We start from the raw sequence: 23,923 nt of genomic DNA, 5'->3' as shown, positions 1-23,923 counted from the left end.
GACTATGCCACACAGCTTGGTGGTGTTGGCAAACTTGCTGAAGGTGCACTCAATCCCTCTGTCCATGTTGTTGACAAAGATGCTCAGTAGCGCTGGTCTCAATACCAACCCCTGAAGAATGCTGCTTGTCACTGGTCTCTGCTTGGACATCAAGCCATTGACCACAACTCTTTGACTGCGACCATCCAGCCAATTCCTTCTCCAGCAGGTGGTCCATTCATCAAATCCCTGTCTCTCCAATTTAGACACAAAGATGTTGCGTGGAACAGTGTCAAATGCTTTGCACAAGTCCAGGTAGATGATGTTAGATCCCCTACCCACCAATGCTGTAACTCTGTCATAGAAGACCACCAAATTTCTCAGTCACGATTTACCCTTAGAAAAGTCATGTTGGCTGTCACCAATCACCTCCTTATTTTCCACGGGCCTTACCAGAGTTTCCAGGAGGATCTGCTCCATCATTTTGCTGGGCACAGAGGCCACTCAACTGGCCTCTAGTTCCCTGGGCCTTCCTTTTTTCCCTTTTTAAAAACGGAGGTTATATTTCCACTTTTGCAGTCAGTGTGAACTTCACTGGACTGCCACAACTTCTCAAACATCATGGATAGCAGCTTAGGAACTTCATCTGCCAGCTCCATCAGAACCCATGGATGCATCTCATCAGGTCCTATGGACTTGTGCACTTTCAGATTCCTTAGATGGTTTTGAACCTGATCTCCTACTGTGGGTGGTTCTTCGTTCTTCCAGATTTGCCTTCTGGATTTGCCTTCTCTTGGGGCCCTCTTACCTCCAGGGCTTTATCCCATAGGATCAACCAAGCAAATCCCTGAAGTGGCCAAAGTTTGCTCACCTCAAGCCCAGCTTGCTGTGCACGCTCCTCACTGCCCAAAGGTCTTGAGCTCCACCATTTTGTGGTCACTGTAGCAAATGCTTCCTTTGAGCGTCACGTTCCCCACCAGCCTTTCCTTGCTGGTGAGAACAAGGTCCAGCATAGCACCTCTCATTGTTGGCTCCTCTATCACTTGGAGAAGGAAGTTATCATCAATGCATTACAGGAATCTCCTGGATTGCTTGTGCCCTGGTATGCTGTCCTTCTAACAGGTACCAGGGCCATCTAAGACCTCATGGGGAAAAAGGGCTTGCAAAGATGAGACTGCTCCTGTCTGTCTAGAGAGGGCTTCTCATTCTTCCTGGACAGGTGGTGTGTAGCAGACCCCCACTGTAATGTCACCTGTCCTTGCCCTCGCTTTAATCCTGACACATAAGATCCTTGCACTCCAGATGGCCATTGACATAGAGGGCAACAGCCCCTCTGTGTCTCCTCCACCTGTCCTTTCTAAAGACCCTGTATCCTTCCATCCCACCATATCTCTGTGATGCCATGTCCCATGTCTGCTTTTTGTTTCCCTGTTTAAAGGGGCATGAAGTTTGTAAATAATCTCTTTTTTTTCAGTATATTACTAGTTTTTCTGCCTGATGGCTTTCATATCTCCTCGTTTCACTGTCCACTGCACCTCACTGCAGCTACGAGGCAAAGGAACACATCACGTCCCACAGGGAGATTAAGACACCAAAAAGGAGCAAGCAGAGACATTTGCAGCAACGTGTAATCATGGATCCCTGGAGCTCTCACTGGCTCAAGCCACCCACTAAAACCAGTACCCTAGAGGGTTCAGATGGTCCAAGAACCCCTGAGCCACACACCATTGCTGCTGGACGCATCACTGTGGTATGGGCGGTTCAAAAGCCACAAAGCAGCTGCTCCACAGTAGCTATTTGACCTGGCTTTCCCCTGCCAACGGGCAGGTGGAAACCAGCGGCTTTACTCCCAAGATGATAAGGCTACAAAATACGAAGATTTTTGTACATAAATATTTGTCACACTGCTACTGCCCCAGATCCTCCATCTATCCGCCACGTGCCCGTTACAGGAAGGCACCATAGATAACCCCACACCTGCAATTATTTATTCACTGGAACTCTCTTCTTGGGCCCCATCTGCTGAGCTGAGACTACTGAACACCACGAGCTAACACTCTGACACTCTGTGTGGGTAGCAAACCAAAACTGGTCACTTTCAATCCAAAATCTGAAATTTTAACATGCCTTTCCACTCATTTCTCTCTCTCTCTTTTTTTTTTTTTTTACAGCAGAATAGAACATCAAATTTCATTTGCATATAAATTATTGAGGAGACATTATAAAGTGACATTTAAGCAAAAAATGCTTTTCAAAAGAAGTGCCAGGCAGGCTCTTTGTTCTGGATGTGATACAACACCAATTTATTGACCTGTCCAACCTTTCATTAACTGAAAAGCAAAAACTTCTGGGGGATGGGAGGTGTTTTATTTCAGAAAATACCCCACAGGCTTTCAGCAAAAGGCTACTTTCCTTACTATACCTAAGCACAAGTAGTCAAATAATATCTAAGCACAAGGGCCATTTTTTGTTGACAGTTTTGCAGGACGAAAATCGAATCCACAAAAAATGAAAGTGATTCATCATGCACAGCACAAATGCTTTTAGTTAAGGTTGGGTTTCGTTTAATGGCTAAATGATACAGAAGAATTGTCTGCACTAAATCAAGGCTTCATAATTTTTCTTTAATAATAGATGTTTAAATTAAACTCTCAGTACTTGACCAACAGTTTCAGTTTACAGTATCAGTTTCCTCATAAATTAAAAATCTATGCTGTTGTCTAACATTACAACCCCCAGCACTGGAAAAATACAGAGCAGAGAACTCTTTCACAGTCATGGTTTTAATCAAAGCTGACAATGTTTCTCTTTCAAAGGAGGGAGAGGCTGGTGTGGTGTCAAACAGATCAAATGAGGTGAAAACAGCCCAAATTCCTTTCCACTTTGGAACCTGCTGCCCTTTCATGCAAAAAAATGGCAGACTTGTAGGTTTCTTACAGAAATTATCTTATGCTTCACAAATAACAGATATCTGCACTGAAGCAGAATGAGTAGTTAGTTCTTGCTGACATACCACAGAAGAACGGGATTCAGCAGTGCATCACAAATACCTCTGTCATGGATGTCTCCCCACAGATAGCAGTACTCAGAAGTTAACTGTTTGCTGGAGCCTGTTTGTGGCTAGCCCTGCCTTCCCCCAGGAAGAAATCCTTTTTAACAAAAAACTTCCATGTTAATGCAAAAGTAAGCTGTTGACAATGACCATTTGTTACAGTGGCTTCTAAAGACAAAATAGTGGCATATAAAATATATTTTTTCAAGATAATTTTCTACCTTATCTGCCTAGCAGACATAGTACTAAAACCAAACAAACAAAAACCGAAACCAACCACTTCAAACTTCCTGTGTACACAAAACTCGTGCACACACTGGTATCCACACATCTCCATTGCTCTAAAGGATATAAATACATTCCTTTGTGGCCTATTTTCCTGTTTTACTAAATGTGCTCTGAAAGGCAGCTAAACTAGCTTCTCCTAGACCTGTGGATTCCTGATCTTCTAGGAGCATCTATTTTCAGTTTCTTTAAAAGTCCCTGCAAAGAAAGGGAATATCACGAATGCACACAGTTATGAACCTTTGTACCAACCTTCCTTAACCCCACCCTTTCTTCTTTTATGTGTTACCTGACTGAAAAGAAATAATTCCACAGGGATTTAGCCTTGCCTTGCCTCACCTCACCTCACCGAGCCGAGCCTCGCCTCCCCTCTCCTCTCCTCTCTATGGATATTGTCTACCTAGACTTTAGTAAAGCCTTTGACACAGTTTCCCACAGCATTCTCCTGGGAGAAACTGGCTGCAAGTGGATAGAGGATGAGGGAGTAAAGTGCACCCTCAGTAAGCTTGCAGCACAAGTCTTATGAGGAGCAGATGAGGGAACTGGGACTGTTTAGCCTGGAGAAAAGGAGGCTGAGGGAAGACTTTGGCTGCTCTGTACAACTACTTGAAAGGAGGTTGTAGCAAGGTGGTGTTGGTCTCTTCTCCCAAGCGACAAGTGACAGACAAGAGGAAATGGCCTCAAGTTGTGCCAGGGGAGGTTTAGATTGGATATTAGGAAAAATTTCTTCATCAAAAGGGTTGTTAAGCATTGGAACAGGCTGCCCAGAGAAATGGTTGATTCACAAGTCCTGGAGGGATTCAAAAGATGCGTAGACATGGTGTTTGGGGATGTGGTTTAGTCGTAGGCTTGGTAGTGCTAGCTTAACAGTTGGACTCAATGATCTTAAAGGTCTTTTCCAACCTAAATGATGCTATGAGTTCAGGGCTGTGAGAGGGGAAGGGAAGAAACAGATGTGCTTAGTTAGCCAAATCGAAGTATTCTATTCTGCCAGATTCAGAAAAGAAAGCCGCATTTCAGTTCTACTTTTGAGACTGAGTACTTCTCTTGGACCAAGACAGCGGCTGCAAGATTTTTCAGAATTGCTGTGGTAAAGCTACAGAGGACTATCAAAACACAAACCAAGGTGTCCTGGAAACAGAACAAAAAAAACCCAAAACCAAACCAGTTTAACTAACTGGATGTTAGCTTTCATCAACAGGCAGACCAAACAGACAAAACACATGAAAACAGTGAGCAAAGCTTGAAAAAATTTCCTGAAGACTTGGGACAATGGGATAAACAGTATTATACAAGGAGGAAAGACCATGTGAATGCTAATGTATCAGAATAGCTTTTTCTTTTCAGCCCAAGGGCCCTGAAGTACTGTACTCCAGCTGATGAACGAAACCTCCTGAGAGTCTCAAAAAAGCTGCCCATTACACGTTATCTGTTTGCTTGGCTGTTAGTAAGCTTTCCATGTGAGTTCAAGTTTGTAGTGAGGTAAAAGGATTCTTCCAGCTCCAGGTAACACTGAACAACGGGCAGACATCACATTTAAAAGCCCAACTGGTTGTCTTTAAGAATGATTTTGAAGGAAAGAAAGATACATCAAGGAAATCAAAACAGAGGAACTTATTTAAAGACATCATTAAAAACAAAAGCTACCTGAAAAAGATAGAGGACACTATTGGGACGTACAGAAGGTTACAGTAATATGTCCAATTCTGCATTTTTAATCAACTTTTCCAAGAGGACTCAGCTATAAAATCTGAAACACAAATACACTTCAGAGCATTCAAGAACTACCCCAACAGCAACAATGCTAAACCTGATGGAGGACTGAACTCGTGCCTCAGGACAGAAGCACAGTCCATTTGAAAAGGAGTGTATTCATTTTAAGGAATCACAGAAATATAAGATACCTGTGGCAAAGACTTCTGCTCTCTCAATTCCTCTATCTTCTCTCTGCACGTCCTGCAGGAATGCCCCTACGGTGGTCACCATTGGTTTGACAGTGAACCGACAGCGTTCACTTCTTGTGGGCAGCGTCAGAGTTATCACAGGAAGACCATGTCTGTAATTAATAGTTACTTCTGGGGGAAGGGAAAAGAAAACTAAGTGAAAAAAGACATATTGTAGTTGATTTTAAAAGTTGTTTTTAAAACACAGGATGAATAAAGAAAATCACATAAAACATTCTAGATTTCTTTAATGAGTATAGCACTTCCATTTCTCAAAAAAAAAAAAATATATATATAAAACATGCAACTAACATCATCTCAGCCTACTTCCATAAAATAAACAAAAAGCTTGTCGGCATTGATTGGGAGGGGGGAAATCTGCCAGGCAAGCTTACCGTCAGATGGCACCAGCGTGCTGTAGGGTGCTCCTTCTTGGCACCTCCAAGCTCCGGCATGCCTCCACAGCCACACCTGCAGCACAGACACAGGGAGATTGCTTTAGAAAGATTAGGTTGCAAGAATTATCTGCTCTAAGGCAGAACCCACCCGGTCACAGTAATCTGCTTCTGTGTGATCTTACAACAGAGGTGTCCTTCTGGGGAAAAACCCTTCACTTACCAATTTCAATTTAAAAGATGGAACCACCCTTACAGAGAAAGCATAAACGTTGTCAAGGGTATTAAGGTATTGCCCATACTGTAGCTCTTTGTCTAGCATGGTATAAATAACTCAAGGAAAAAGGGAAAGGGGAACGAAAGAAAGGGGGGGAAAATGGAGGGTTTCTGAAGCGCTTTATGCAACTCTTACAATAAGTTGTCTCCTCTACCCCAAAAACAGCCGCTTGAAAGATCCCTGCACAGTTGTGCCTGATGGCAGAAGCATTCTGCAGCAGTTCAAAGTCTGCAGTGTAACTTAAAACAGAGTGCACAGTTTCAGTGAAGTCTTTTACTGCTGAATCATAAAAACTCTTCGTAATCTTAAATAAAATAAACAGACTGAGGTCACTCCCCTTTGCACTGTAATTACGTATGATATACCAAAAGTTAACTACTGACATTCACGGTGTTAAAAGATAACAACAATGCAGCTTGCCAAAGTGTGGAAGGTATTTTTTTTTATTTTTTTCAATCTGATCAGATGTTTCAATTCCAGCTGAGATGCAATTGCAACTAACTGCACCACCAGCCTCTGGTACCACATCAAAGGAGGTGCACCCAGATGCAATGAGTACCCCCTATACCCCCAGACAGTGCCTAGAGCAGGTTTTTGAACCTGCATGGTCACACTTCCAGCCCGTTCCTTTCAGGGACATTGCTGAGAAACATCAAGATGCTTCAACACAGCCACGTCAAAACCGAGAAGACAAAGTGTTCTAATTAGATCCACATACTTAAAGCAGTCAAGCCATGCAGTGGAAGATGCAACTACTCTGACACAAAAGTAGTCATGACTTTGAGATACTGTAAGGACAGCATACTACTAACTCCTTTATATCCCAGTACACATATCTCTTTGCTAATTCATCTAACCACACAAAGGCTAAAGAAAGCTATTCTACATCTTCCTGCAAATCAAACATACACATAGCAGGACATCTGTCTAAAACATTTCGAATGCAATCACAACTATGTTCTGGAATCAGTCCAAAGGCTCGTGAACAGCATTTAGCTGTGAAACACCATTTCTCCCTCAGCTAAATGAGTGGGTGCGTGCTCAAATATAGACATCTTCTTACCCTTGGTCAGAAAATATCAGTGTGCAAGAGTGTACAGCAAGTTAACATTAAGTTTCAAATGAAACTGAAGAAATCCATGATAGAAATTTTTCATTATTTCCTTGTGGTGAAGAGATCCCGAAGATCAACTTGGTGTTCAAAGGAACCCTTTTTTCTTGGTAGAAGATGTGAAAGCAAAAACGACAGAGATCCTCAACAGCCTTTCAGAAAATGATCTGTGGGATTGCTTTAAACATTGGCAGCATCATATACAGCTGTGTGTCAACTCAGAAGGGAACTATTTCGAAGGTGATCATAGCTGATTTTCTTAATTTGTTAAATAAAAAGAGTTATAGGCACGGTCTCGGGTTTTTTGTGTCGGACTTAGTATTTGCTTGATCACACAAATCACCTGGAAGCAGCTGTCTGCCACAGTGACCTAGATATCTTGGATCAGATCAAGGCATGGACTCATGAGAATTTAAGGTACAGAGTGACAATTGTGATAAAAATAATCCAATATATTCTGTTAAAAAATGCTGTTTGGTGCAAACCAGAAAATATACATACAGTTTAAAGAAGTTCTTCTCTTAGCGTAACTCCAGTCTCTAACAGCAGCCAAGTTGCCACTGTTAAAGTCAGAGGGGAAATTTCAACCATCTGGTTTACAGCACAGCTTTAGGGACTAATGTAGCAGCATAACTGAGCTGGAAAACTAAGCAGTCAGACATGGGAACTGGGAGACACAGGAAGAGCAATAATGTATTTTTCACTTTTCAGAGTGGCAAACCACTGAACCTACCTACATTGCATTTTCCAGGGTTAGCTCTCCCAAATAAGCAATTCTCTTACCACATTGAACAACTGTTGCCACAAACTTAAGCCCAGATTTATGTGCGACCAGTTATGTGTATTGGTAACCTCATCAGCATATAAAGTGGCATGAAAAACCCTGATCTTCCTCAGCACTGCATATGCAAATATTCCTCATCAGGAACCACTAACTTCTGATCCATGGAAAATTGTAGTGTGGGTGGAAAGGGAGAGGGCAAGAGGTAAAAATATTTTTCTCACAAAAAAAGTGACCTCGAAAAAGGAATTGTAAAAAAAAAGATGTTATTAGATTTTCTGAGAGCATAGAATTATTGTCTTTGACACATAGTTGATTTACTTCATTTTGACTTGCCATACCAAAATGTTGTAAAATATCTGGATCAAATCACAGCTAGCAAACAATCACATATTTAAAAATGCTTTCGCTTTGCTTGTATAAATCTCAGAAGATTTGAGGAACAGCAAAAATAATGTAACGCTCCTTCAATATTCAAGTCGCCATTAATTTGCATTTATTAGTGGAAAGCTTTTCATTACAACCAAAACACAGTGTCAGCTCAACTCCAACTGTGCCCTTATTGAAATGCCATGCAATAAAATAACTTAAGTATTATATTCTTCTAGTGTTAGATGTTGTCGATAATGCCTCCAGCCAAACTCATAAGCAGCCCTCACAAAAAATCACCAACACAGACTGTTAGTATGAACACCACGGTCCAGCATGTTTTCATTTCCTTCTCTCTAAGGCAATGATAAGAATCTGAAATTAAAAAAAGCACAATAACAAAACACACTACTCCACTAAGCGGAAGCTTTTTACACTTATTTTAATTACACTGCAGCAAAACACACTCTAATTAAAATATATCTTGCAGTGTACTTTTCAACAGTAATGTTATGGGTTTTCCCTCAGTCCCTCAGTGGGAGAGGAGAGAGTTATCTCCTGGAGTCCTCATCCAAAACCTGGTGCAGCTTCCTTCAAATGGCTACTGAAAAAAGACCAGGGATGGGAACAGAAAGGAGAAAAACCATGGGTGGGGGCAAGGGGGAGCTAGTGGCTGCAGGGCCTAAAAATGAAGTTTGGGGCCTCTCTTTCCAAGTGTCACTGTATGAGCCAACATCCCCGTTCGATGAATCATTCTCCCCATGTGCTGATTGTGCCTGTGAAGGAGAGGACAAGTCACCTCTCTAGATGCTATTTGCTTGCCTGGAGCAGGAGGAAAATAAGGGCAGGCATGTGATAGCCACTGTTCAGTGAAGGCACATATTATATTTTTTATATTGACTTAGGTGTTTTTCTCTCTCTAATAAACACACCTAGAGTTTCTCTGCATATGAATGACGTGAGCTCCCGTGATTCTCCAAGGAAAACAAACTAAGAAATTAATTAATTATGGAGTAACAACCTGCAATTTCAGAATAAACTATCTACAGACATTTCAGAAAGGTTTAAAACTAAAGAAAAAGGACAAAGAGCAGGTGCCGTCAGGGTCTACTAATTTTGCAGATCTTGAACAATCAAGATTACAAAAAATTAATCAGAATTCAGACCAAGTTTACAATAACTACATATAAGGCATTTCCTTTTTAAAATGAGTCACCAAGGGCAGTTTGGAGACATCTGCTCTTAAAACTCTGTGCTGTTTTTATAAGCACTCCTACATGAGTAGGAAAATAAAGACATCAGGAACCCTCACAATCATCTTCCAAGTGCCCCCTTGAGCTAAAGAAATACCTCTAATTAAATTTTCAGTAATTTCTCTTTGCTTACAATAAAAATTTAGATAATCATGCAACAACAGACTCAATACAAACAAGGCACATTGCTTAGACTTAGCAACATCTTTTGGAAGTCCAGCTTAAATTAAACAAGAAAAAAAATCCCCACAACAGACACATCACTCCTTCTGCCTTGATACCCCTACACCTAGTAACAGTTTCAGACAGTGAAGACTTCTGACATTGAGGAGTGTGAGATGTCTTCACCTGATTCGTGTCAGCGCGGAGCAATGCTGGGACATTACATTACATTACAGGGTGACATGTAATTTTTAGCCATTCTGTTTGTCCTTGTACAACTGCAGACTTGGGGAAAGCAGGATGGTGTGTATATGGTTCCTATTTTGGGAAAAAAGGGGTCTGCTGTGTTTTTCTGTTAAAACTGTTTGTGTTGAACAAAATTACTGCTACTGCACATGGGTAGTAAAGGGCTTGATTGTTATATAGAAGATCTCTCGATCACCGGAGAAGCTTCTAGATGAACTACTACGCCTGCGCAACCCAGGGGTGGAGAACTTGTAGGGGAAACACGCCCATTATGACTATGTAACTAAAGCTAAGTTATAAAAGAAGCTGCCTTGTATTGTAGGGTGTGCGCCTTGGTTGAGCATAGACTCCCGGCGCACCCAGCGCTGTTTGCTTGCCTTTACTTAATAAATTGTGGACTTTGATTGGAATCCTGCTTTGGTCTAAATTATTAATCACAAGGAGCACTCAGGATATATTTTCTCTCCTAAAGAAAAAAAAAAAAAAATTAAAAAAAAAAGACAGATTTTTTTTTTAATTTCCCCAGGCACAACTTTTCTATCTCAATAAGGACCATGCAGTGAACACCTTCTTTGAGCTGCTCCACAAGGCACTATAAGAAGAGCACCGCAACATTTACATTGCAACCCCTGCAGCTTATTAAAAATCAACAGTACTTTTAACCCCTTCAACAGAACAAATCAAAGTTTAAAAAAATAACCAAGAGGTCTCTTGCTGCAATCAGTAATTTCAACATGAGTATGCGTGTTCTAGTGATGTTGAAGGAACAATAAAGCATTTACACCATTCATCTGGATTTCCTTCCAAACTCACTCGTCTTACAGCACTGAAAAAAAATATTTTTTTTTCGGTTTCACATGCTCGTTGTTCTTTGTGCATTTATCATACCTGATGATCTTTCATTTCCTGCCCCTATATGGGTTCCAGGAACAGCTGGCACTATTTAAGCAGTTAGACAAATACTACCAACGACAAAAGTGACAGCTGTGCTGAGAAGTGCATTGAGATGACCAGCCACCAATAACAGCTTTTATGAAGGGTGGTCAAATCCACCACTACAGGGGGGCTTTGCCAGGAAGACCTTCCATCCAGCCTCTACTGAGCAAATGCACATCCCTCCACTTGACTTCTGCTCACTATTCCTTTGTATTCTCTCAGCCACTCTGTGCCGAAACTCTTCCTCCCCCTCCCTGCACACTCTCCCCTCCACTCGGTTTGTGCAGGTAGGAAACTGTTACGCAGCCCCTGGCAAGTCATGGATGATCACAGGGGGAAAAGTTCCTCTTCTTACACTGTACGTCACTGAGGTCAGCTGACTCTCCACCAGGCAGCCGAGGATGCAGAGCTCTGGGTACCTGGGGAAGCACCTAGGTTTGCATCCATATCAGTTTTAGAAGCCATAAAAACAGATGCTGAAAACATTGACATTTAAAGCAGGTTGAAATAAAGCCTCGCCCTCCTCTATCCAAAAGCATAATTTCAGTAACAGTGACTCCTCACTGCAAAGAAGCAACTGCAGAAAATGCTGAGGAGATGAGAAATACGAACATCAGCTGACTTCTGCCTGCAGCATCTTCTGGGCACTACTCGGAAGATACAGATAATCCTCACTTTTCAAAGGAAGCAGACTTCCAAGCAAACATAAGGACAGGCCCAAAACCCAAGACAATTATGCAGGCCAAGTGCATCGTTAGGAGAAACACCAAGAATTAAGTCTTATTGCTTTATCAAACCTTCCTCTTCCCTTGCTATAACGAGAAGCAGATCTAAAATAGCCAAGTCTAAGGTTTTACAGTATTGGAAATCTCACATCTTTACCCAGTTTCACTAAAGTCTAGTTGTCTGAAAGTTGCTGTTTTCCCCAACCTACTTTATTTTCAGAACAGAAAATGAGATGCAACACCTAAAAGGAAATTTGCAAATCAAAAAGGTTAAGACTTCGAGAGGGAAGGATTATAGTATGAAAATGTATTTGTGCTTTAGCAAAAGTAAAAGCAAGCCTACATTCAATGATGCTGTGCCATCCGTTCCCCAACACTCGTCTTGGTCAGAAGATTAATTTGTCAACACAGGCAGGACTTTTAACTTGTCCCGTAGAACAAATCTTTTCTCTTGTGCTGTGCCTTCTTGGACGGGTATCCTGACTTTGGAAATGTTGCAAAACTTTACTTTAAGGATTACTAGACTTTGCTTTCAAAAACAGGCTTATAGAATATCTTATTAGATACGAAAATAGGCTTGCTGCATCTTTTCCTACAAAGGTTTCAGAAAGAATGTATCTTAATGCACACAGCTGCTTTCATATCTCTCTCAAAAAAACCTGCTCAAGTGCATCTTTAGGAATAACACCGATTCTTCAAATTGTCAGCCAAGAAAAAGCTTGTTTAAATTTCAGCTGAAATGAGATAGCAGAAGTCAGATAAGGATCCGAAGTCAAATGAATGCACTTAGTTTACCAAAGCTTCAGCCAACTCTTCCTTTTCTTACAGAGGACAGACTGAAAGCACTGGGCAGGTTGTAGCATGCAGGAAAAAGATGATGTAACTCAGGAAACAGAACTGCTTGTCAACATTTTCATTTAGAATGGACACATCTATTTACAATATCAAGACTCCTACCTTTAGCCCCCCCTCCAGTTTTTATATATCTACAGCGATGCATTTCGGTTAATTTTTATGAGTATTGTTTTCCAATACTTTGCTTTACTCAGCTGTGAAGATTTCAAATGCCTTAAGGCATTTACAGCTTAGCTAATAAAAAGAGCGCTTGGGAAATCTGATTGACTCAGGGCTTAGAATTAGTATCTGACAGATACATACAAAAAGGTCAGTCAGAATTATCAACAGTGATTTGAAATCCAGCGATGTCTCTCACCTGGCTTTTCAGTTAGTTTTTTAGTAGGTAACATGCTGCAGATCCACTCCCTCAAACAGACCTTGGAAAGGGAATGAACTGCACAGCTGCTGAAACATGCCTGGCAGGGAAAGCTGGCTCTTCCCCACAGCATCTGCTCCACTCCCCACTCAGCCATCTCTCCAACAAATCATTTCCATCTCTTCCCCACTGAAGCCATTTCCCACCTCGTCCCCCCTCAGACCTCCCTATGGTCAGATCACAAATCACAAGGAACTCGCACATCTTGCAAAAAATCAAAGCAACCACCTCCCCTGCTCCATTGCCCCACTTTTCCCCCAACCCTCACTGAAAACTTAACTGCACTGTTGTTGTGTAGCAGTAGTGACATTTTGCTGCCTCTTGAAGTATTTTCTGCTACTCAAACACCATCATCCCCAAAGCAGAGCGCTTCTTGGCAATGCAGACTGTTAGCTGCATATCCAGAGCCACCTGAGTGATGTGGGCCTGGCTTTGACACCAGCTGAATTGTGGGCAGAGCCCTTCCCCTTTCATTTGCTCTCAAACACTCCCACAACATGAAAACTCAAATCAAGGAATCCTGCGCTTGGCTCCAGCGAGACATGGAGGATTCACTCCATTTGCCCATCCACACTGACCAAACAGGCTCTTGAATTAAAGAATTAATTACTATTTGTAGTGGCAGAAAATGCTAGAGATCATGGGAAGATCATGGAAAAGATCCTCCTAGAAGCTATGTGAAAGTATATGGAGGATAGGGAAGCGATTTAAGACAGTCCTCATGAACTTAATGGCTTTCTATGATGGGGTGACCACTTCAGTGGACACAGAAAAACCAACGGGTATGATCCATCTTGACTTCTGTAAAGCCTTTGACACGGTCCCCCACAACATCCTTCTCTCTAAATTGGAGAGACATGGATTTGATGGGTGGACTGTTTAGCGGATAAGGAATTGGTTGGATGGTCACATTCAAAGAGTAGTGGTCAACAGCTTGATGTCCAGGTGGAGATCCGTGACAAGTGGTGTTCCTGAGGGGTCAGTACAGGGACCAGGGCTGTTTAATATTTTCACTGATGATGTAGACAGTGAGATCGAGTGCACCCTCAGCAAGTTCGCAGATGACACCAAGCTGAGTGGTACAGTTGTCACACCAGAAGGACAGGATGTCATGCAGAGGGACCTGGACAAGCTGAAGAAGTGGGCCTGTGTGAACCTCATGAGGTTCAATGAGGCCATGAGCTAGGTCCTACACCAGGGTCAAGGCAATTTGTGGTTTTAATACAGGATGGGGGGACAATGTGATTGAAAGCAGCCCTGAGGAGAAGGACTTGGGGGTGCTGACTGGTGAGAAGCTTGACATGAGTCAGCACTGTGTGCTCACAGCCCAGAAGGCCAACCTGGGCTGCAAAAGAAGCGTAGCCAGCAGGTCCAGGGAGGCGGTTCTCCCCTTCTACTCCACTCTTGTAAGACCCTCACTTGGAATATTGTGTCCAGTTCTGGAATCCTCAACACAAGGATGTGGAACTGTTGCAACAGGTCTAAAGGAGGGCCACAAAGATGATCGGAGGACTGGAGCACCTCTGCTATGACAGGCTGACAGAGTTGGTATTGTTCAGAAGAGAAGGCTCTGAGCAGACCTTATAGTGACCTTCCAGTACCTGAAGGGGGCCTACAAGAAAGCTGGGGAGGGACTTTCTACAAGGTCATGGAGTGATAGGTCGAAGAAGGATGGCTTTAAATTTGAAGGGGAAAGATTTAGATCAGACATTAGGAAGAAATGTTTCACAATGAGAGCAGTGAGGCACTGGCACAGGTTGCCCATGGAAGCTGTGGATGCCCCATCCCTGGAGGCATCCAAGGCCAGGCTGGATGGGGCCTTGGACAGCCTGATCTGGTGGGAGGTGTCATGGCAGGGAGGTTGGAATTGGATGAGCTTTAAGGTGCCTTCCAACCCAAACCATTGTATGATTCTATGATCAAATATAAGGCAACAGAGGACAGTAACAGAGAGCAGGTACTTAGTCTTACATCCGCGTCTAGTTTAGCCTCAGTATAATTCAGGGAAAATCTACAGACAAAAGTCTGTTTTATGCGGGCAAGTTTTCTCTAAGGTATCTCCAACAAATCCTCTCACTTTGTTAATTAATCAAGTTAAGTTTGCAGTTAAAAGCTTCATTTTGTTCTAACGTGCTCCTAATTGAATGGAAGCATAACATTCAGGGAAAGCACTACAAGAAGAAAACTCTAATATAAGGAAAATAAGTCTGCAGACTGCTCTGTGTCAGGTTGCTGGGTTTATAGCTTGTAGTCCAGAACAAGCCACAATACTGAACTAGAAATCGAATGGTCTGTGATCACTGTTTTCACTCCACTCACAATGTGCACTCAAATTTGCACAGGAATTTTATGTAAAGTCAAATTTCAATTTATTATAACTATTAGAGGTTTGACAAACTGATCATTAATGCTTTACTACTCAGAGCAAGCAGTGGAGCATATATATAATTCTCACATTCAAGGGACCTGGAAACCATTTAGCTCTTAATCTTGGAATTTTAACACAGGATAACTAGGAAATTAAAGTTATTCCCTCCCTCTGCTATGTAAATGTGCATATGCAAAGAGATTTACTACCAGAAGAATATTCTGCCATTGTTTTGATACTATTAATCAAAGAATACAAGTTTGTCTTACTTTGTAAAGCATTATGTATATGTAATTTATGCATGAAAAAATTCGGGATGGGCGGGAAGCCAACATCAAATTTTCCCTCATGACAGCAAAGAAAGTCACCCTTAAAACATGAAAACAGAGGGGCAATCCAAATTTTTGGTACACTAACCAAACTATTTACTGGGAAGCTGTAAATTGTAAAGTGAACATAGTATATAAATTTAAATTAAAAATTACAGTTAGTGCTTAAAAATTATGGATCCTGTTTCTCTCTTTTATGAATGTTAATCCGAAGGAAGATGTTGAGTACAACTTATATCAGCAGCTGCAAAAAACTCCATGCTCTGAAGGAATCTAAAGTGTCTTCACTGTATTTCTGTCTTTGTAAAAGTGATTAACACGACAGTTCCTTATTACATATCTCATTAATCATCACTTTTGAGTTTCCAAGTAACCTAATATTTTCCAGGTGAAGTTTCTCAGTTTATCACAAGCAACTGAAAACCTTATTAACTGTGGCAACAGAAGAAGAGGTGGAAACCCCCATCATTAACATCCCACTTCAGGTTAGGACTATCGTGCAGAGTCCTGGATGATCTGGATTTTTCTTTTGCTTTGGTAATGTGGTTTCCTATAGAAACAAGATACATACTCGTCCTGTATGTCTGTCTACCAAAGTCAGTATCCACTATGATTTAAGATTATTTAACTACACAGCTACCAGCCACTCACAGTCAGAAACCCTTAACAAGTGCTCAAAGATCCAACAACCTACATTCTCTCTACTAGGGTACATAAACCAGCACATTAGAGGTGTTAATTTTAAATTAAATATGATTACAGAGAGGTTCCTAAAAACTGACATCTAACATCTGCTTATTCTCAGCAGGAAGCTTCCTGCTCTGTACCACCAAAACACCAAAACAGAGGAGTAACGCCATGAAGGAGCAAGAGTGAGTGGTTCCAATTAAGCATATTTACACATTACCATTTTAACAACAATTAATTTGTATTTAGAATAGTTTTAACATGTTGCTTTGTGCATACGACCAAAAGCATCCCAAATCAACCAAAAAATAATTTCTGCCTCTTTATCTCTAGCAATGTGGAAAGACTGCTATCTTTCATAAAGGTTATCAGTAGCTTTACCTCCACAGTGAACAATGGAGCATTGCAAATACTGCTGTTCAGAGACTGCAGTCACTCACAAAGCCTGAATGCGGATAAAGTAAGAGCACTGTGAGCACTGTATTTAAAGATACATTATTCAGTGCCTCTTTCTTGGAACAATTCAGTTATAACAAAGATGTTCTCAGAAACATGGAAATTACATGCAGTCCACTCTGAGAAATCACTACTTTGTAGGAAAATGGCTTTATAAACTGCTCAATGCATATGCAGGTATTTCCTCTTCATCTCTGATGCACTTTTCAGTCATTTTCCTGCAGTCCTATTGCAAGCTCTTCCCAGTCCAATCTGCCCTCGGCCAGGGACAGCACAGACTGTTCCTGGTATCTATTACAGGAGCAAAACTTTCTCATTGCACTAAAAGTACCAATTTTAACATCCATAAACCTGAAAGTATTCTCTGACATTTTACAGTGCAGCAATTTTCTTCCTGCTGGCAATGTAAGCAGGTCACCTGGAAGTTACACCAGCTGGTAATTCTGGTTCTGACTCACAGGGCAGTAAATCCCATCCAAGTGTTCAGATAGGGCACCAACCCCAAGGTATTTCATGCTTCAGGCTTAGGTGCCTGGCATCAGGCACCTAAAAGTTATCACAGACTTCAACTTCACTCACAACTGCCTTCCAACTAAGCACCCCAAACCCACAGGCATAAAGTGTTAGGTTATTCACTCTCTAAACTTCAGGTTTACGGTGGAAATAAAGCTGTAAGACTTTCAGCAGATCATGAAGCCAACCATAACTCACTGTAACCTATAACACTAGAGGTTAATGCACATCCACTTCGACATGCAAACAGTACATTCCAGGGAGAAGTTTTCTTAGTGCTGGCTGTCGAAGACAAACTCCCTGAATTCTTGCTCTGTTTAGCTCAGTAAATAATTGATAGAGAGCATTTTCATATATCACTGTATATTAGACCTTTATATTAGTAACTGCATCATATGGAAACAAGAAGAGTAAGAGCCTTTGGAGCTTCTTGTTTGGTTTGCTTTGTTGTTGGGTTTTGAGTTTGTTTTTGAGAGATATTAAGCAGAGCATGGATCAGTGAGATCGATCCCATCTGATGTGCTGCATGATACAGCACAGCAATTGCTATAGTTCAGTCTAAGGTGAAACGCATTTTTCAGAAAACATCTTTGCCTTGATTTAATATATGGATGTTGTAGATTCTCTGTAAATCAGAGATGACAATTATAAACCAGCATAGTAAAAATTCCCCAGGCACTATGTTTCTATTTAATGTGTTGAGTGAGTTAATCTCTGCAGAGTTTAACCTGCTTATATTAACAGCTGTCGAGCATCAGAAATGTCTCTCCTCTCTAAGTACCCATAGACGACATACAGACTGGAGAGTGAGAGGCTGGAAAGCAACTCTGGAGAAAGGGATCTGGGGGTTCTGGTTGACAGCAAGCTGAACACAAGCCAACACTGTGCCCTGGCAGCCAAGAGGGCCAACCGTGCTCTGGGGTACATCAAGCACTCCATTGCTAGACAGTCCAGGGAGGTGATAGTCCTGCTCCACTCTTCGCCTTGTGCACTGTATGCAGTTTTGAGTGCCACAGTATAAAAAGGATATCAAGCTATTGGAGAGTGTCCAGAGGAGGGCCACAAAATTGGTGAAGGGTTCAGAAGGGAAATTGTATGAGGAGCAGCTAAAGTGTTTTCAGCTCGGAGGAGACTGAGGGGAGACCTCATAGCATTTTACTGCTTCCTCACAAGGGGAGGAGGAGGAGCAGGTACTGATCTCTTCTCTCTGGTGACCAACGATAGGCACCAAGGGAATGACAGGAAGATGAGCCAGGAGAGGTTTAGACTGGATATTAGGAAACCGTTCTTCACACAGAGGTGAATAACAGGCTCCCCAGGGAAGTAGTAATGGTGCCAAGCCTGACAATATTCAAGAAGCATTTGGACAACACCCTCAGACACGTGGTGTGAATGTTGGTGTTATCCTATGCAGGGACAGGAGTTGGACTCGATGATCCTTGTGGGTCTCTTCCAACTCAGGACATTATATGATTCTATAAGCTACTTAGACTAAAAGTCTTTCTTTTTGTTGTTGTAGAATATTTTTACTCTCTGGAAACAATTCTTGCAACTTCTTTAAGGAAATTCAAACTTTACAGTTTTCCAGAATTCAGAATTCCAGACCCACTGAAGTTATATGGGAGAATAATGCTTTTACCTCACGGTTCCCCCACCATACTCATCTGCCCAAATATCTTTTTACTACAGCCTCAAAATGAGATTCAAATCCAGCTACCACAAGCTCCCTGCCCCTTTCAGAATGACTGCTTTACAGGATAGTCTGTCATTTACACTCTTTGTTTCCAGATGCAGCACCCTGTTTTTGATGTCACCACTGGGCAAACACGAGATACCTAAGATAAAGTTTCCAATGCCCTCCAGCTTACTGAACAACTCTAGACGTGTTACCGCATCTCAGTTTCCCATATTTTGAAGTAGGGATATAAAGTAGAAATAACGACACCTAATTCAATTTCTACCAGCCTTTACATGTTATAAGGGATAAAAAGAATCAGACAGAGCTCCCCACCACTGATCTCTTCATTAATCAGCCAAGCAACTGGTAAGCCACATTGTCTGGGAAATCTATACATTTTACCAGTAGTTTTATTTTGCCCTAGATGCTTATAACACTCAAATAGCAGCATGTAAGAGCTCTTATACAGCCACTCCAAAAATGTGGCATCATTGCATCCAGGGTTCATTTTGTCCTCTCACTTTATTGACATCGTATTTATGAATTAAAAGACAAGTACATTTTAGTAGGTATTGCTAATTGGTATGTTAGCAGCTCAGTTAGGTCTTACTGGTTCCCACTTCTGGTTTGTCAAACTTTACCAGTTAAAATGGATTACTGTACCTTTTACAGTGCCAGAGAGACTCCTTGTACAAAAAGGAGAAAGACAAGTTTTCAATTTCATTTTATAAGGAGAATTGGCTTCAAGATTATAAATTAAATATGAAATAAAACACAGCAAAAGGTTTCATACAGCACAAGCATAATCAGTGTGTAGGTATTCCCTGGCATTAGAAGAAACTGCCTATTTTTTCTCCTTATGGTCAAGCTAACCTGCCATCTCATACCTCTGTTACATTATTTGTGATTACCTATTTCTTTACAAAATTGCATACCAGCCAGAGCCCAGCCTTTGTCAAGCTGAATTCCTTTCCTTTCTGTTTTGAACTCCCAAGCTGTCAGCCACAGGCAATGTCCAGGGAATCAGTAAAAATCTCTAGTATCATAATTTTAAAAAATTGCTCACTTTCGTTTCATAATTAATGTCCAACAAGTAAGAGCAGAGCATTCACATGTAGGTGAAACAGAGTCAGAAGTTTCTAAGAAAACCATTTACTCTCTTTAAGGAACTTAGAGGCTCTTTTTTTTTTTTCCTCCCCCGAAGGAAAGTGAGGTAACATCATAAGCTAAGAATTACCTTAGAAGATTAAAGAAACAAATCAAGAAATACTTACTAGCCAGACTTTCATTTAATTGGCACATGTAAATGGTAGGTCACTCTGTAGAGACCCATACTCCTATTCTTCCCAGAGCCAAGATAAGCGTTCCAAGCCCTGAGCTATAGGAAAATGACTGCGGGGGCACCATCATGACCTTCAACTACTTATTCCATACATATCTCATTCGTGCCCTTGAACTAAATTGGAAAAGCCTGAAAATCAGGTGGATGTAGTCAGTGATCTCCCCAGTTCATTTCAAAATTCGTAACAAAATAACAGCAGTATTATTTTGGGTTGATCCAATTTGATCTATTTTTGTTTTGTTGTAAAGCAGTGCCCATCATTTGCAGAAATTAAAATTTGCATTCCATCCTCCTTATCTGGAATCGCATCCTGAAGCCCACAGCAAGGAGAAAACCTTAAGTATTATCTCAGGTCTGCTAAGAGCAAGGCAACCAGGGCAGAGCCAGCCAGGTGGCCACACAGGGCTGTTTATCCTAACCAGCCAGAAAGAGCAGCTGACTCCCAAGTAAGACTTCCTGAACGTCCAATAGCTTTGAATGGGAGTTTGTTACATGAGAATAAAAGTGAGTACTATCAAGAGAGGACTCGTAAGCAAGCTTAGAACTTAAGAGTCTGGAGATTTGTTTTTAATCACCAAAACACCTGTTTTGGTAGTGATGTTAAGCAGCCCTCCTCCAACGCAGTCTCCCCAGGTTTGCAAGGTGGTCTTCCAGTGTCGTCACACCTACAGAAGACCCTCACCTTCCTATCATCTGTGTCATTTCCACAACATCCCAAACCATATAGCTTTTCCTTTGGCATTGATGAATTGTATATGAAACTATATTTTCATTAAGCTTTCATTAAAAGAAGTCTCTTATCAGAATGCTGAACAGTTGCATGTGGGAAGAGATCCATCTTGCATCCCAGCATTCACCCAAATCCACCTGACCAAAGTGGTCAAAATACTAATAAATAAGTTGACAAAAGGAAAAAATAATCCAAACATAGAAATACAAATATTTCCATTTGCCATCCATTCTGTTTCTCCAGCATGCTGCTGCACTGAACAAGATAAATTATCCTCCTCACTGCCTATGAGATTAAAAACAAACAAAAAAACCTCCAGCTAATGACACTTTCCTCTAAAATCAACAACACAATTTTACTTTCATGTAAAGAGACACTGGAAGATAAACTCGAACCCATGGTTTTAAGAGCACAGAACTGTCTGTGCCTAGCCAGAAATGAGCATTTGAAGCACGCACACATGCTGAGACATTGCTCTTCCTCCCTCCCCCGCCATCCTCACCTGAGAGCACAGACTGTCAACTCCCTCCAGTAGTATTTCTTAAGATACATTATTCACTTTTTCCACTCATTGCACGGTACCTATGCAATGTGATCATAGCACTGCTTTGTAAGGAAGCAATGCTTCTGTAAGAGAGTTGCCTGTACTCCTTATCAAAAGAGCTCTTGAGCCTATAGTGAATTTCAACTCAATCTTGAGAGACTGTAGAGGTCACGAGGTTGTTATGTACTTGTTGCATTGAAAAACTGGAGTCTAAATGGAAGACAGAGATGCAAATTAATGCCCTCAGGGAGGAAAAGGCAATGGCTCACCCACTTCCAGAGGAAGGCACACAGACAGCCCTTGCATTACAAGCCAGTCTCACCTGCTGGCATTTCCCTCTTGCTGCCTAAAAATGCAAGTCCTGTGGGCAAGGACAAGGATGACTGGGGGAATATTTGTCACACGTCTGCAGAAAAACAGGCTCATTAGGTCTACAAGCCATCTAACTATGCAACCTATAATCACATCACTACAGACTAGATTATAATAAAGAAAGGCTGTTAATGGGATTTGTAACTCTGCATCAGTTTTGCACATACCTCTAATTTACACAAGAAGAGAGAGTTTCTACAAGGCAATACTCACATATGTTGGTGTTCCAGAGCTATTCAGCCCAAAACAAAGCAGATATTTCAAAGAAAGTGTGATAACCAACAACCTCTCCCATATTAGTGTAAATAAGGAAAACCCATCTTCCTTATATTCCAAAGAATGAATCCAAAACATTTGTAGGTTTAACAAAACATTCCACAAAATTTAGTAGACAGAGGAAAGAAGGAGGTTGCTGTTACTATAAGACAGCTCAAGCTCTAACAGCATGTTGCAGGCCAAAAGGTACAGAATGAAAGTACATTAGCTGTAAAACTGTTTCACCAATGATGTTTTAATTTTCTGTACTGTTTAATTCTGTCAGAGGGGAGCTCAGCGGGGCAGATGTGATTGGCATCAAAACAACAAACTGAAGCACCACAGACTTGCTGCTTTTCTCTCCATAACTCCTTACATACCTTAATCTTGCATCCTGCACCAGTGCCACCATTCCTTTTATGATACCTTCCTCTGACTCTCAATTTGCATTTTAATCGTCCCTAAGATCTCACCTATATTTTGCTATTATCATCTCAGTTTTACAGGTACTAGATACAGCCTAGGTTTTCTCTAAGAGTGCCTCAGATGTCAACAAAAATAAACTGCAAATTAGGGATTTAGCTTCTGTGTTTCTAGACTTAACATTTGACTACTAAGAGCAATCCAGAGTGGGCAGGCCCTCCATAGTAAGGATAAACAACTTTTCTGCTGGAGCTCTGCAGGGCAGAAGGAAAGGCAAGGCTTAAAGGAGTCAATGAGACAACAATGCTCTCAATCTTCAACACTCTTGCAACTCCTTCAGCTAGCCTGGAGGTGCTTATGAATATATTTCCTTGGCTGAGCATTCAGGAACACCAGGACAATTTCATGATCATCTTAAGTTGATATGAAGTGCAGGTCACAGCAAAATGGCTTGTCCCGGATTCATCACTACAACCAGCTGATCAACCAGAACAGGAATCTTAGCCAACTGAAACCCAACAGAGAGGGAGAAAGAGCGGAAAAACAATGAAAGGATAGAGTAGGGAGAGGAGAGGTTTCAAGTGGATTCACTCTATAATCTGAGCACACAAAAACAGGGAGGGAAAAAAAAAAACTAGAGAAGGACTGTCTTAGCCTAAATTCATCTTGAAGAATTCACCTACAGGAACCTGGATATCCTGAACTAGATCAGAAACTAAAAACAAAACAAACCAAAGAACCAAACAAAATCAAGTAGAAAGACAGTTGTCCTCTTAATGGAGAAAACAATGCTAAAAGGACAGCTGTTCTCACAAGAATTTTGCTGCAGTGATAACCATGCTGTATTCTAAATATATTGAAAGCACTGACTTTTATCTGAAGTACTGATGCATAGATCAGCTTAGCAGTTATTAGGAGTGTAACAGCAAAGATGTGGAACAGGAGCTAACCTAACAAGAGACTGAGATGCCTACACAGCTCATGCAGACAGTGAAAGAAGGCCAGGGAACAGCATGGCACGGAGCTTGTACTCCAGGCTCTGCTTCATCCTTCCCTGCCTGAAATCTTCCTCTGCCACCAAACTGCACATACCATGTAAAAGATGTCCCCGATGACAACAGCCCTGCCTAGTGACCTTGGGTAGGTCACCAGCTGAATAGCTACTAGTTTCCCAAACCATCAAGACAAATATCAGATCAACCCAACTGAAGATTTGCAGACATGGATTTAGAGAGCTGGGATGTACACAAATACAGAAGCTTGAGCAATATCCCAGAGCAGCAAAGCCAACCAAAATCTGCATGCTGCATGGAATGCTGACCACGTGTTGCTTTCTCACCTGACGCACCTGCTTCCTCAGGAGCTGGGCTTTCTTCCTAGTGTCTCTGCCCCTTGCTTCTCTCATCTTTATGGTTTTCCCTTGAAGTTACAGAAAAGAG

General features: G+C 41.5%; 1 protein-coding gene across 3 annotated transcripts in view; it reads right to left on the bottom strand.

Annotated features, from left to right (window-relative positions):
- MCUB (mitochondrial calcium uniporter dominant negative subunit beta) overlaps positions 1–23,923 on the bottom strand; it is a 52,619-nt gene that overhangs the window by 6,290 nt on the left and 22,406 nt on the right. For 2 of the 3 annotated variants that reach the window (XM_054065640.1, XM_054065642.1), the window contains exons 2-3: positions 5,655–5,730; positions 5,221–5,391 (exon numbers count right to left, since the gene is read on the bottom strand). In XM_054065640.1, the coding sequence (XP_053921615.1) occupies positions 5,221–5,391; positions 5,655–5,730 (247 nt within the window). Of the gene's footprint in view, positions 1–5,220; positions 5,392–5,654; positions 5,731–13,067; positions 13,113–23,923 lie in introns of those variants that run through there. The other variant, XM_054065641.1, reaches the window with a different exon arrangement.

This window comes from Cuculus canorus, chromosome 4, assembly GCF_017976375.1.
Source record: "Cuculus canorus isolate bCucCan1 chromosome 4, bCucCan1.pri, whole genome shotgun sequence".
Lineage (NCBI taxonomy): Eukaryota > Metazoa > Chordata > Aves > Cuculiformes > Cuculidae > Cuculus > Cuculus canorus.
Note: the sequence above shows the minus strand (reverse complement) of the source record. Positions and strands in the feature narration are given on the sequence as shown.